The 14,955-nt window shown below is 43.9% G+C and overlaps 1 protein-coding gene across 3 annotated transcripts in view; it reads right to left on the bottom strand.

The window, feature by feature from the left end:
• B3GLCT (beta 3-glucosyltransferase) overlaps positions 1–14,955 on the bottom strand; it is a 110,641-nt gene that overhangs the window by 75,048 nt on the left and 20,638 nt on the right. For all 3 annotated transcript variants that reach the window (XM_077158975.1, XM_077158976.1, XM_077158977.1), the window contains exon 4: positions 12,945–13,054. In XM_077158975.1, coding sequence (XP_077015090.1) covers positions 12,945–13,054 — 110 coding nt within the window. The remainder of the gene's footprint in view (positions 1–12,944; positions 13,055–14,955) is intronic.

The raw sequence follows: 14,955 nt of genomic DNA, 5'->3' as shown, positions 1-14,955 counted from the left end.
AATGGGGTAGGGGGCGGGACATAGGAAAAAACAGCACTTCGTCAAAATCTGCACTTTTATATCGCTGTATTTGCATTTGGGCACTGGGTGGTCAGCGACCACATCTCCCCAGCACACCAACCTCATTTTCCACCCACCCTGATCCAAGATCACCATTCCACATGCTTTCCACACCCCCAAACCGTGCCTTTACAAAGTCCAGCTCCCACCTGACACCCCAAAGTAGGGCTTCCTGACAAGTGTCCATCCCCTAGAACAACGGAAATCCATCCCTCCAGCAACATCTCCTTCTCCCCCCGACTTCACAGCTGTCTTGCCCTTTATCTGCACAGGACTCACATCAATAATGAGCACTTCATTCGCTCATGCGTTTTGCACGTCGCTCTACTTCTTCAACAGCTTCAAATGTGCATCCCACGTTTCTCAAGGGCCCTGCATTTTGTCTGCACAGGTCCTTTTTCATTCAAAAGTACCTAATATAACTGTAGATGCCCAATGAATACTTAGTTGTTGAATAAATACTTTCATATATTTGTCTGTACTTCTAATTTCTCCTATCATCCTTCATATTATGGAAAAGGCAGCATCTACCTTATGAGTAATTCAAAGGACTAGAATATCTTTCATAATTTCTTTCTCACCCTTTGCTCCACAGCACTCTAGAATGGCACTCTGCACATGGTTAAATCTGCTGACTTCCAATTAGAAGAAACTTATCATCACTAACCTCAGACTATATCATAAGCCCCAAAACTCGAGCCGAAGACGACCCACACTATTCTAGAAAACAAGGGAAATAGCTTCACCACTCTAGTAACTCCAGGTACAGTATTAAATTTCAGAAAGAAATTTACTGTAAGCTCCTGTCTTTATATTCATACTGCAAGGATGAAAAATGTTTGTGTTTTTAATAAGAACACAGTTTCACACCTTGAGGCAAAACAGGCTTAGATAAGGACTAGCCGAAGCCAAGAGAAGAGCTGGAAGCAGATGCATAATCACAGAAACCATTAAATTTTTGCACCTTAATTTTTGGCAGACTTTGCATTCAAGTACAATCTGATAGGAGTAATGAATAAATAAACAGCAGTTCTAGACATCTGGCATGGTGGGAGGAATGGAAATGGACTATTCTGGGATATTAGATAAATATTCAAATGGTGAAAACTCAATGCAGATTCCACCCCACTCACCAAGCAATTTCCATAAGTGCTCATGGTGGGTAAACCTATGGGGAAAACCAAAACTGCAACCTGCAGACTTCATAGCTCAGGGCCCAGGGGACAGGAGAGCCCTGGACATCCAGGTCCATTGGAGGCCCATACCTACCAGGCCATGGGAGCAGACACTGCCCTGCAAAGAGCCAGCACGCCACCCGTGTGCTATGAACAGGCTGGCACTCTGCCCCTCAGTCGCCCTCTCAAGCTTCCAGGGCTGGCCAAGGCCTTTTCAATGCCATGCTCTCTCTTAAGAAAATGCCAATTCTTTCCCAAGAATATGGCTACTTCCTAAAACAAGTTCCAGTTAGGTTTAGCTAGGGAACCATCCTATCTCTTCAAAGAGACTTTGTCTTCCTGTGCCTAGTACGTTTCAGCTTTCAATTCCCAAGTCAATCTTAGTCCTCTATTTTCATGTAGTTCTAGGTTGGGATACATCATAACTGCCCCCAAATATTGTCTGCAACCTGTTTCAGCTGTCAGCAGTTGGGAGATCACTAAAATGCTATCCATGGAAGAAACTTGACTTTTATGCACGAGTGGCATAAAAAAAAAAAGGTATCTAGTATCAAGTATAGTTGCAAACCAGAAAACATTTCTAGCCATTTCAACTACCAAAGGATTTGTTAATCCAAATGCTAAATTACCTAAGATGTAACAGGTCATGGGAACAAATGAAGTCCAAGTGTTACATTCTGTCATGGCTACTTCAATACTCACAGCTTTCACTGGAGGAAAAAAATCAGAATAAGAATATACTATCTTATAACTAAAGGGCAGTTTCCCTATGCTTTAGTCGAGACTATCACAAACATTAAACGCTGGGGAGGGGCTTCCTGCTTAATGACATTGTTAAATTATGCGTCTTTAACTCAAAACCAACATCGCCACCTAGCGGCAGTCTTCGCCACCTACTAACAGGTGGTCCAAAACGCACATTTTAAATGCAAAGGACAATAAAAATGAAAAATAGCATACTGAGGCTAAACAGAAGCACAGGACAAAGTACTAAGAAATCTAAATACTTCAGAGAAATGGGGCTGTTTTCAAAGTTTTAAAAAGCCACATTTAAAAAACATGGGAATTGCCGCCATATTTAGTGCCAGGGGCCAGGGATGCTCAAACTACCTTGGATAGCAAAGAAGCATCGCTCAAAGTGCCACTGGTTGGCCACAGCCTCAGCTTTGTCCACGCACAAAATGGCACCTCTCAGATTACAGGTGACCCACAAAGCTCTGTCATAAATTAGCTGCAAATAAGCTTAAGGATCAGAGGTCTCAGGGTCTAAATTTCAGTGACAACACACTAAAATATGAAAATGTCCAGATGTCAACAAAAGGTCAGAAAACATACAAAGAAACAGGAAGCAATGGCCCAGGCAGAGGAGAAAATTGAAGCGTGAGAAACCATCAATGAGGGAAACCAGGCCCAGGAACCACCAGACAAGTACTTATAAAAAATGGTCCTAAATATGCCCAAAGAGATCAAGGAAACCATGGACAAAGAACTAAAGGAAATCAGGAAAATGGCAAACGAACACAAAGAGAATAGCAATAGGGAGATGGAAACGATGAAAAGGAACCAAACGGAGCTGAAGACCACAGGAACAGATCTGCAAGTCCACAGAGGGGTTCAACAGCAGATTGGAGCTGGCAGAAGAAAGAATGAGGGAAAGATAGTTGAAATAATTTAGTCTGGGAAAAGGAAAGAAGGAGTAAAAGTGAACAGATCTGAGGAACCTGTGGGACCCAGCAAATGGAATACACACTGCAGGAGGCCCAGCAGGAGAAGAGAGAAAGGGGCACAGAGACTATTCAAGCACTAACGCGTGCAGGGCCTCTGTCCCAGGAGATGGGGATGGTTTATTCCTGGAAGGTGCTGAGGGCATCACAGCGTGTGTGTGATCAATCCTGCTGAATGGCTTGAGAGGAGCTGAGAAAGGAAAATTTATACAATATATATGTCTCCACAATCAAAAAAAAAAAGAAAGCAACAAAAGAGATAACAAAAAATTAATTGCATTACACGATCCTGGACAGGATCGAGCAAGGGAAAAGAAAAGACCCAAAGGGATATTATTGGGACATATGAAAAAAATTGGAATATAGAATGCAAGTTTTATGTCAATGTTAAATTTCTTGAAATTGGACAGCACTTAAGATGTTTACATAAGCAAACATCTTTGTTCTTAGGAAATGTATGTGGACGTGTTCAGTGTTCAAGGAGCATGACACATACAACCTGCACACTCGTGCTCACAGTACGGGCTGATACATGGACAGATAATAGATGGATAAATAGAATGATATGGTAAATGTGGCAAATTGTTAAAATTGGTGGATATAGCTATCTGTGTGTGGGGGGGTATGTTGAAGTTCTTTGTATAGCATTAGCATTATTTATGTAATGTCCTATAAGTTTGAAAATATTTCAAAATAAAGAGTTTAAAAACAATGCCAGGGTGCATGAGTGGTTCAGTGGTAAAATGCTCACCTTCTCTGCAGGAGACATAGGTTTGATTCCCAAACCATGCACCCAAAAAACAAAAACAAAAAAACAACACCAGTGTTTGGGTGGACACAGCTGCTCCTGATGATGGGCTCTATTATCTCTCTGAATTGGACATAAAAGTTACTAAAAACATGAAAGCATTTACAAGTGCCCTGGCCACTTACAAACGTAATCCCCATCAAACACACCACCCTGCTGCAGCCCAGCACCTCTCCCCACCTGTTTCAGTGTTCCAGATGCCCAAGCAAACATCATGCACTGTTTTGGCCCAAACAGTAGGAACACATTAGGTTATTGTTCTGAGGCTAAGAGAAAGTCCAAACCATGGCACCATCAAGGCGACAGTCTCTTCACCAAGACTGGAGGACTGGCCACTGTGATCTCCCATCCGTAACTTGTCCATGGCACATGTGGTGGCCTCCCCTGGGCTCTGCTGGTTTCATGCCCACCCTGTAACCCCTTGGGCCACACCCCAGCTAGAGCAACCTCATCAGTGGGTTCACACCCAGAGGGATGGACAAGATCTAACAATGTACATAAAACTTCAAAACCCCACCCCACCCATGCCATCAGCATCTTGTCTGTCTGCCAGGCTCACTTACGCCAGTTGGCAGCCAAGGAAAACCTCAAATCTTGCTTGTAGATTTCATGAGGCTGATGAGAATGATGGTGGTGAGCTCGTGGGGCCACACACAGAGCAGCCGACAAACTGAGGCACCATCAGGCTGGACTCACCAATGAAAACGCCAAACGTGAAGGATGACCCAGTGCTTCAGAAGACAATGACCTGAATATCGAAGCACTCCGAGCAGTCGTGGGGAATGTGCCGGAGCCTTCAGTGCTGACCCAGAAGGGCCTAGCAAGGACCATCTGGCAATTTTACTAGAAAAAGCACGCTTCCCAAAATTTTAACTTTTTTCATTCTAAGAATAGCACATGTATCTAAAAATTAGCATATTCACCTAAATTCTGTAGACTGAAAGATAATTTTCATAACTTTAATTTCATTTTTCAAAATAAAGTTCCAGTTAAGCTTTCAAAAGAAAATGCCAGTGGTGTCCCCTGAGAAGCCCCTGGCTTCTTAAGAGGACTCACCTGTTCCTCCAGGGAAAAATCCTGGCCATTCTGCAGGCTCCCCTCCTCTATCCCTGCCTCCCACCCACTCCACACTGCACCCTGCCCACTCCCCCAAAGTGCCCAGTCCTCAGCTCATGCCTCTCCTGGCACTGCCTTTGCCAGCTAGAGAGCCCTCTTCTACCACTGGGCTGCTACCTAATCTTCAGGCTCAGTCCAGTATCACTTCTTTCAGAATTCTTCCTTGCACACCATATCCCCTTCCCAGCCCCTACCCTCCCACCCCAACCCACTGTGAGTCCTGTTTTCCAAATGCCTGCTGTGTGCCTGCCTCCTCTGCTGGACTGCGAGCTTGTTTAGCACAAGGACTAAGTCCTGTTGATCTTTGCACCCCCAGTTCTTTGTTCAGAGGTTTTCTGTAAATACTGGATAGACAGATGGAAGAATGGATGAATGAATGGATGGATGGATGGATGGATGGATGGATGGATGGATGGATGGATGGATGGATGGGTCGGTGGGTCAGTGGGTGGGTGGGTGGATGGATGGATGGATGGATGGATGGATGGATGGACAGACAAACGGATGGATGGATGGATAATGGGTGGGTGGGTGAATATGTAGGTGGGCGGGTGGGTGGGTGGATAGATGAATGGATAGACGGACAGATGGATAGACAGATGGATGAGAGGCCCATAAGATAGGTTCATCCAGTGTCTAGGTGAGTCCTTGATGGTGTAAGCAAAATCCTGACTTCAGCGGAGACATTGGTCACCTCTGGCATCCATCTCCACCTCCCCCCCCCTCCAATCTTGGTGGGACCCATGACCACCTCCCCAGATGGACAGCTCAGCCTGTGTGTGCCCATGGGTTACAGTCTGAACAATGCTGTGCAAGGAGAAGTGATGTGTACAGCTTCCAGCTCATGTCCTTTAAAGGAAACTGCTCATCTGTAGGAGCCAAAGGTTTAAAGCAAGACCTACAGAATTTGTTGCAAGCAGCTGGCCTCAGGATGGCGGCAGTAAACTGTGGAGATTATTATGTAGAGCAGTCTGGGAGGAAGAGAATGTTTACCCCAAACGGTTATGTTAAGTATGAAGAACACTGTAAGATAAAAACTTTGCTCCCTCAGGAAATGCCTGCATGCCTATTGTCATCCTGTGGTATATAACTAGGATCTGGTTAAGAATAAAATTGTCTGAAGTCTGTCTGAAGTAAACTCAAGCTTCAGACCCCCTGAGCCCATCTGTGTCTTTCTTTCTTTTTCCTTTCTTTTTTCTCATCATTCCTTAATATCCTTCGAGCTCCGTTTCAATAGGAAGCAACACTCATCCTCACACTGGAAAGAAAATGCAACCATAGTAAACCAGCTTAATGGTAGCTTGCACAGTGTCCCCATGAAAGACAGGTTCCAGCCCTAAGCCCCAGTCCTGGGCATGTGAGCTTATATGTAAACAGCATCTCTGAAGATGTGATTAGTTAAGATGAGGCCAAACCAAATCAGGGTGGCCCCTAATCCAACATGACTGTGTCCTTCTGTCATGGTCAGGCTCATGCAAAAGTGGTGGTGCCCGTTTGTCTGGTTGGGCAAGCGCTGGCCTGTCTGTTGTGATGAGGACATTTCATAGAATTAAATCATGATCACGTCAGCTGCATCCACAGCTGATTCCATTTGTAATTAGCCAAGGGAAGTGTCTTCTGCAATGAGTGATGCTCAATCTAATCACTGGAAGTCTTTTAACGAGGATTCAGAAGAGACAGGCTCTCTTCCTGCTTCAGCTGGTGAGCCTCTCCCATGGAGTTTGTCCAGACCCTCCATCAGAATCATCAGCTTCACAGTCTGCCCTGCAGATTTTGGACTCTGCATTCCCACAGTTACGTGAGACGCTTTTATAAATTTTATATTTGTGAGTGTTTCCTGTTGATTCTGTTTCTCTAGAGAACCCTAACTAATACAACTTCTAAGGAGAGGAAATGCGCACACTGACAGAGATATGCACAGCAAGGGGTGGCCCTGTGAGACATGCAGGGATAAGGGATAATGTCACAGCCAAGGAAAGACTGCCGGCCACCCGGGAGGCCTAGAGAGAGGATGGAGCAGACCCACCCTTTGAAGAGGGCGTGCAGCAGCTTGATTTCAGACTTTTGACCTCTAGACCTCTGTGCTGACCTCCAGCACAGCTCTGTCAAGTAAGCCAGGCAGGCTGGGCTACTCTGTTACAGCAGCACTGGCAAACTGAGTCCAGCTTCAACCCTGCAGATGAGAGGAGACGCCTCGCTGGAGGCAAAGCAACAAGGCAGAGCTTGCAGCAGAGCTGCCCACCCCCAAGCCACACTGGGCTGCTCCGGGAGGGGTGCAGTCCCTCCATCCTCCTTCAGCCACCACTGCCTGCTCAGTGGCACAGTGGCCGTGAAGCAGTCAGCATGAAAACCAACCTGAGATTCTGTCCATCCTTTTCTTGGTTCCTTTCCATATTTCCTCTCAAAATTCACCTAAACATTAGTTCATATTTTCTTAGCACAAACTCATACCAATCTCTTTTCTTTTCTTTTCTCTAAACTCCATGGATTTCCTGAGAGAAGTAAAATAGCTGCTATTTTTAATGTGAGAGAAGTTGGCCACTATCAGTTTAATAATAAAAATAAAATGAAACAAAATGAAAGCTTTAAAATACAAGTGTACTTAAATAAAATGGGCTAAAGATATGAATAGGCATTTTTCTGAAGAGCAAATACAGATGGCTCAAAAGCACATGAAGAGATGCTCACTTTCACTGGCTATAAGGGAAATGCAGATCAAGACTACAATGAAATACCACCTCACACCTATAAGAATGGCTGCTATTAAGCAAACAGGAAACTATAAATGTTGGAGAAGATGTAGAGAAATGGGACACTAATGCACTGCTGGTGGGAATGTATGATGTGCAGACACTATGGAAGACTGTTTAGTGGTTCCTTAGGAAACTAAATATCGAGTTGCCCTATGACCCAGCAATAACACTACTTGGTATATACCCAGAAGAGCTGAAAGCACATCACAAACAGAATTTGCACACCAATGTTCATAGCAGCATTATTCACAATCGCCAAAAGATGAAAACAAACCAAGAGCCCATCAACAGACGAGTGGTTCAACAAAATGTGGTATATACATATGATGGAATATTATGCAGTAATAAGACAAAATGACATCCTGAAGCACATGACAAGATGGATGAATATTGAGGACATAATGATGAGTGAAGTTAGCCAGACACAAAAGGATAGATACTCTATGATTCTACTTCTATGATCAGAATAAAGGTATAATTAGAGGCTTATAATACAGAATATAGGGGACTTAGAGATACATAGAAGCTAGAGATGGGTGAACCGCTAGTTAATGAGGTTGAACTCCAATGTAAGGGAATAGACAGGAGCGAAGGTGATTCTCTAGTAGGTCTAAAAATAAGATTACTATATTGAAGATGAGCAAGATTGAAAGGAGTTGTATAGACCTATGTATCCCACTGATTAACACTAGAAATATGAATGAGTTCTTATAAGAATTACTTCAAAGATATGATTCTTGTATAAAGAGTGTTTAAGTCCAGGGTACAGGGGAGAACTGCTATCGCATGCTATGAGCTATGTTCACAAGGAAACCATCAGCACTACCACAGCAACAGCAGAGGTAAATAATTGGGTGAGGGACAAGAGTTGAGAGGAGGTTTAGATTTCCTATTTGGTGAGGGTGTGTTTATTGGTTTTCTGTTTCTTGGAAACAATGAAATTATCTAAAATTGAGAATGTTGATGGACTATGGACTTTGGGCCCTCTACATGATGCCCGATGAATGCAGGTGGCTGAAGGATGCACTAACTGAGAAGTAAATTGGCGAATGATGGTGTATACTTATGAACAAAGGTTGTGCTGCTACGAAAAAGGAACAATGTCGTGAGGCACGCAACAAGGTAAATGAACATGTAGGACATTTGGTGAGACAAAATAAACCACAAACAAAAAATACAACAATGATATGGTCACACTTAGAAAGTGCTTGTAAGATAACAGGGGCCTAGACTGTAAGCTTTTAGAGCAGACACATTAAGTCTGGAGTGGTGATTATTATTTCTGGATTTTGAGAGGTTGTTTTATATATATAACCTGATACCTAGAGATAAGAACGAAGCCAAACAGGTTGGGGTTAAAGTAATTCAGAACATAGGGGTAAGGAAGACAGTGTCTATATTTTAGAACCACACAAACTCTTTGAGAGCAATGAAAGAAAGGTTATTTGATTTGGAACTGAAAGTTTCTGTAGTGCATAATCTAAGTCAACCTATGCTATATAGCTCATCTGAACAACTGAAACACAGGAAGCACAGAATAAGAAAGGTTGTTTAATCCTGTATAGATTTTTGCAATGTCTGGAAACATCCTAGAGTATATTAAGCAGATAATCAAAAATGTTGGCAAAGTTCCTGAGGGAGAGGAGAAAGACTATGGAACTATTAAACCTTTCCACTAGGGAATGCCCTGATACTGTGTCAAACTTTAGGGATACCCAAATCAATAGGCCATGCCCTCAATCATGAAGCTTACTCTTGTGAAGCTTATGTAGGCAGCAGAGAAGCTTAGACTACCATAGGCATGTCTAAGAGTTACTTCTGGAGGACCTCTGCTGTTGCTCATATATGGCCTCAGTCTAAGCCCAATTCTGCAAGTGAAATCATCGCCCTCTCTGCTACGTGGGACATGACATCCAGGGCTGAAAGTCTCCATGGCGATGTGGGAGAGGACTCCCAGGGATGAATCCAGCCTGGGCACCATGGGATCAACAATTCCATCCTGACCAAAAAGAGGGAAAGAAGTGTAACTAATAAAGTGTCAGTGACAGAGAGAGTTCAAATAGAGTTGAGAGGCTACTCTGGAGGTTGCTCTTACACAAGCTTCAGGTAGACTTTGCTACCTATCATAACCTGCCAACCCCCAACCAGGACCATTCCAGCCAATCCTAAAGAACACCTAGGGCAATATATAAGATTGCACAAGGGCTCCAGGCACTAGAGTAACTTTCCAAAACCTACAACCTCTAGATGGGTCCCTGGTCCAGATAAGTCCTGAAACCTAGCCCAGCCTCTCCAGAACATCAGATAGTTCCATCTCCCTACCCCATATTAGTGACAGACCCTTCCCATACAAAAAATTTAGAATTGCCACAGCCCAAACAAGCCCAATGAGAGGTATGGAAAGATCAAAGGTGATGGTGGAATTTTACATAGAAGACAGGACTTAAAAAATGAATGAATGCTGAATCATTAAATTGATATCACTTTTAGTCTCCAGTATTTTAGAGCAGCTAGAAGTAAAAACCTAAAATTGTGAAATTGTAACCCATGTCAAAGTCTGAAATACGTTCTACAACTAATTGTGATACTGTGCTTTGAAACTTATTGTTTTTGTGTACATATGTTATTTTTAACAATAAAAGAAGGGGAAAAAGTAGATTGTGATGATAAAAAAGTATTTAAGCCCCCTAGCCTCCTATATTCTGGAGCAGCTAGAAGGAAAAATCTGAGAGGATCATATGGTAGCCCATGACAAATTCTGCAATCTGTCCTGTAATCACTTTTGAAGAGTGCTTTGAAAACTATTGTTTTTTATTTCTTTGCTTTGTATATATGTTATACCATACAATCAAAAAAGTTAAAAAAAAAAAAGTGTACTTAAAGTTCATTTTAATTTCTTAAATTTCTTGTGGATTTGTTGAGTATTTACTAAATTTAAGGTGCCATGGAGCAATCAAAAGAAAGATAGGCCAAAATGCCCGTCTACAGAGAACATGTGATATTAGATTTATGGAGTGTGTGGGCAAGGACAACAGCCAAATCTGACAGCACTGTCAGAGAAATGGACAGAAACTTCCATGCAAAGGAAAGGAGATGTGTACAGCTTCCAGCTTACGTCCTGGGAGATCAGATGATGCCAGGGGTTCCTTTCATTTAGCATTCGTCAAGGAGTCAGGCCCACAAAGAACTTTGTTCTGAGGATTCAAAATGAGAAAGACGCATGGTCCACTCTCCCAATTTGTAGAGGAGAGAGACAGACATATAACAAATTATAATAATACGAAGTGAAAAGTTTGCATCAGAGTTTGCACAGGGTGCAGAAACAGAACCACAGAGGAAGTGATTTACTACTGTGGGTCAAGAAAGTACAGAGACTTCTCAGGGATTCAGGAACTTGTCAGGACAGGGGTCAGCAGTATCTGAAGTGCTGTGGCAGCCATTCACACACCCTCAGTGTGGACAGCAGTCCCGGGAGGCCAGGACTGCACGCAGACCACCTCGCTGACAAAATCAGGAGAGCCTTAGTAGAAGGAAATCTCTTAAAGTTAGGTTTTCAAACAGAGAATTTTAAATTCATCAAGCTGCCGTAACTGAGAAATTAAGAATTAACAAATGATTAGGATGACTGTATCACTATACGGATGCTTTTTTCTTACTTTCTAGTATATTGTAGAAAAGCCAAAAGGAAATGGCTGAAGTTACTGAAACCCAGTGACCTGCGACCCAGATGCCCTGACCTTCGATAGTGAGTGCACAACTACACAACCTCTATCTCGTGATGGTGAAAACCTCGTGACTGGCCCCCCTTGCACCTCCTTATCCTGTTTGACAACTTTAGAGTCTTGTGATCACCAAGACAGCCCCTTATGCCTGTTAATGAAGGAACCGAGTCAGCCCAGAACTAACCCCCAGTTCCTGTTTCCTCACTGGAGGATGCTGGATCTCACCGAAATTAGCCGGACCCACGCACTAGTTTAAGTCTCAACCTGTATGTGACCTATACCTCACTTTAATATTAGAAATTGCACCCTTTATCGTATCAAGGCTGCTATTTTCTTACATGCATTCATGTAATTAATCTGCACATGCTCAAATAATTAGACCATCTCTTACTTCATCACCTCAAGCCATTACACTCGATCGTAAACCTGCCTCTCTCTTTGGATACTATAAAACTCCTGGTTACTGCAGTTCCTAGAGGAACTCTGTTCTCCTTGCTTCATGTGGCATTTATTCTCCCATTGCACCCCCAGTGTCGCAGATGAGCTGCGAGGCGCACGAGGTGGGGGGCACCCGCATTTGCTGGGTAATACTGTCCCGTTACCAAGTCCCAGAAACAACCTGTCTGTCACATGCAGCCTTTACTCTCCCTGGAGAAGCCACCAACTCTAGGTTTAAGGGGAACCTGTCCTCAGGGGATGAGAGGATGTGTGATACAAAATCAGCCAATTCACAGCGACTTCCCACTGAATTCCCTTAAAGCTGCTAATTTTCCATTAGCATCCCCAGCCCTTGATTTCCAAGCACCCATGCACAAAATAGAACACAATCTATCAGACAGGGCTAAGGGGACCAGGAGGTGCCTTTATCCATAGGCACTTCTGTTTTGAAGAAAGGGGCAATGAGGAACAGCCACAGGAAACATTGAGGAGGAGTTTCGTTCTGTTTCGTTTAATTTAGCTGAAGGGAAAGCATTACCCGGCAGGGCAAGCTCGAGCAGCTTCCTGCTCCCCAGACCTCCAGCCTTACTCAGCACACCTCTAGATTTAGTTCTAATTTAAAAGTGATTTAAAATGGGCTTGGAGCTTAGATTTTTCTCTCCATAATCCTTCTCAGATATTACATTGTAAATCAAACCACAAAGTTCAATTAATGATATCCAATTAAAAAAACGATTAAGGGATCAGAGGAAGCACTGCACTAAGGTTAATGAAAATGTTATTTCAACATGAAAATTGCCTTAGAACTTGTTATCAAAATTTCAAACATTAATTATCAATGCTATTTTAAGAGTTGCTTTTAGAAAGTTACTTCTACTTCTTTTTATCATACTTTGACAAAACCATGGTGGTTCCACACAATTGTATAATTCTCTTAAATTAAAAAAAAAAGTAATAATTCAGAATAGGATGCTTTGAATATCAGAAATTAGAAAGACCATTTCAAATGAAAACATTCAATACTACATAAGAAAAATGAGTCTGAAGAGCTCTTCTCATCTAAGTAGAATTGATTCTCTACAGACTGAGTGCTTTGGAAAATTGTATAAAGAAAAAAATAGCAGACATGCCAAGCCATTTCTACATACCTGTGTGAGATCTGCAGCCTGTTGCAAGATGCTTCTCTTTAACTGCTCTGCTCTCTTTGCATGAAAAGAATTACTTTGACTCTGGATGACAAATACAATTTCTTTTAAGTCTAGAACCAAAAAAAAAATTGTTTAAGATTTTTCTATTGTAACTGTTACTAAGACAAACTTGAAAACAGGGGGGAAACAACAGCTACAAGACGAGCCTTCAGGAGAGAAAAAAAGCCAGTATATATGCAATTCTACAGGTAAAATCTTGTCTCCCTTCAAACTGACCCACAAAACTTCCTTGCTAGCAAGTTAGCATGTAAATAAGCTCACAGTACTGGACCAAGTCTGTGGCAACAAACTGTGAATTTGTTCCTGTAGCCGCCAAAAAGAATGGCTGTCAGTGTGTGAAAGTATGAAAAGGTCTAGAACACCTGCTTCCCTAGCAGCTGAAATTCCAGCACTCACAGGTAGCTTTTTAACAATAATCCTAAACTGTGCCGCGACCTCAAGAATGTTCTGGATGCTCATTACAGTGACACTGAGCAGTGCCATGTCTGTCCCACAGTCTACAATGGTTTGCAAATAACTCAGAAATCCCCCCAGATCCCAAAAGCCACCTCACCAGGACTAGGAGCTAACACGGGAAAACACAAACAATTGCAGGGCTGTGGGGTTTCCACAGGAAACGCCACATCAAAGCCATCTACAAGCCCAGGGGGTCAGCTTTTTCCTTCTTACTACCTTGAGTCGGGAGGAAGCCCTAGGATATCCGAGTCGCAGGGGAGGCTAGATGAAATATGGAGAAATAATGGTTGAGAGGACGGGTGAGTTTACCCACATCTGGGTGGGCTGCAGTGCACAGGCTGGAGTGGGAGCCAAAGGACACCAAGCTCCCACACCCCCACCTCCACACAGCTGGGGAGACCTTCCCTCTCAGCTCTGCAGCTGGGAGATCCCGTGGGAAGCCAGAAACCAGCAGACCTGGTTCACCTGCACACAGAGACCTTGCTGCCAGTGTGCAATGCACCGCCCCCCCCCCCCCCCCCGAGGCAGGCCACTCTGGGCATCCATCTAGTTTCGGCTGAGACTGGGGGACCCTCCCCTTAGGAGGAGGTGGGGAAGCAGAGCTGAACTGATTTGACATCTGGCCGGCAAAAGAGACTTTCTGGGTCCTCCTGCCTCTGTCCTTTCTCCACAGAGGCCTGGCGTGCTCCCGGCATGTACAGGCAGAGTGGTGGGCACAAGAGAGCAAGCAGTATACTGCCACACCCACAGGTACTCCCAGACTAGCTGCGGGCAGGGGGAGCAGAAACTCTGAGCCCCACAGCCCAAGGGCATGCCACGCAAGAGCCTGGGGATCACCAGACCCGTCATGCCCACAAGGGCATTCTCCCTAGGGTTGGCGGCTCTCAGTCCACAGAGACCGGCGGCCTTGGCTGGACTACACCTGGTCGGGCTCTGGCCCTGCCAGCTGATTTAGGGAGAGGCGAGCCTGAGGGGGAAATGTGGCACAAGAGTGCCACCTGTTGGGAATGCAGAAAGCGCAGTTTGGCAAACTACCTTTCTCCCTAGCTTTTAACAGATCTTCAAGTAGAGTTGCATCTCCTGCATGAAGTCCCGGCCTCAGTTCAGCAGGAATTACTGAGAAACTAACTATAAACTTCAACACAAAACCAAGGAGGGAAAGGTGCACCTACTCAATATTGGCAGGGAAGCAGAATGAGGCAGCTCCTCCAAGGATAACACAGTGAATCCACAGACAACTATACATAAGGTCACCACACGATTAGGCAATCCCATTACTGGGAACACACTCACAGTAAGTGACAGCAGGGACTTGAATAGACAGTTGCACCCTGATGTTTATGCTGACATCACTCATGACCCCCAATGGACGGAGGTAGCCAAAGGGTACACTGACTGAGAAGCAGAAGGATGAACTGTAGTACAAACATAAGGTGGAATATTCTGCAGCTACACTATTCCTAAGGCATGCAATGAGGTGAGTCAACCATGAGGG

Source organism: Tamandua tetradactyla, chromosome 4 (genome assembly GCF_023851605.1).
Source record: "Tamandua tetradactyla isolate mTamTet1 chromosome 4, mTamTet1.pri, whole genome shotgun sequence".
NCBI classification, from domain to species: Eukaryota; Metazoa; Chordata; class Mammalia; order Pilosa; family Myrmecophagidae; genus Tamandua; species Tamandua tetradactyla.
Note: the sequence above shows the minus strand (reverse complement) of the source record. Positions and strands in the feature narration are given on the sequence as shown.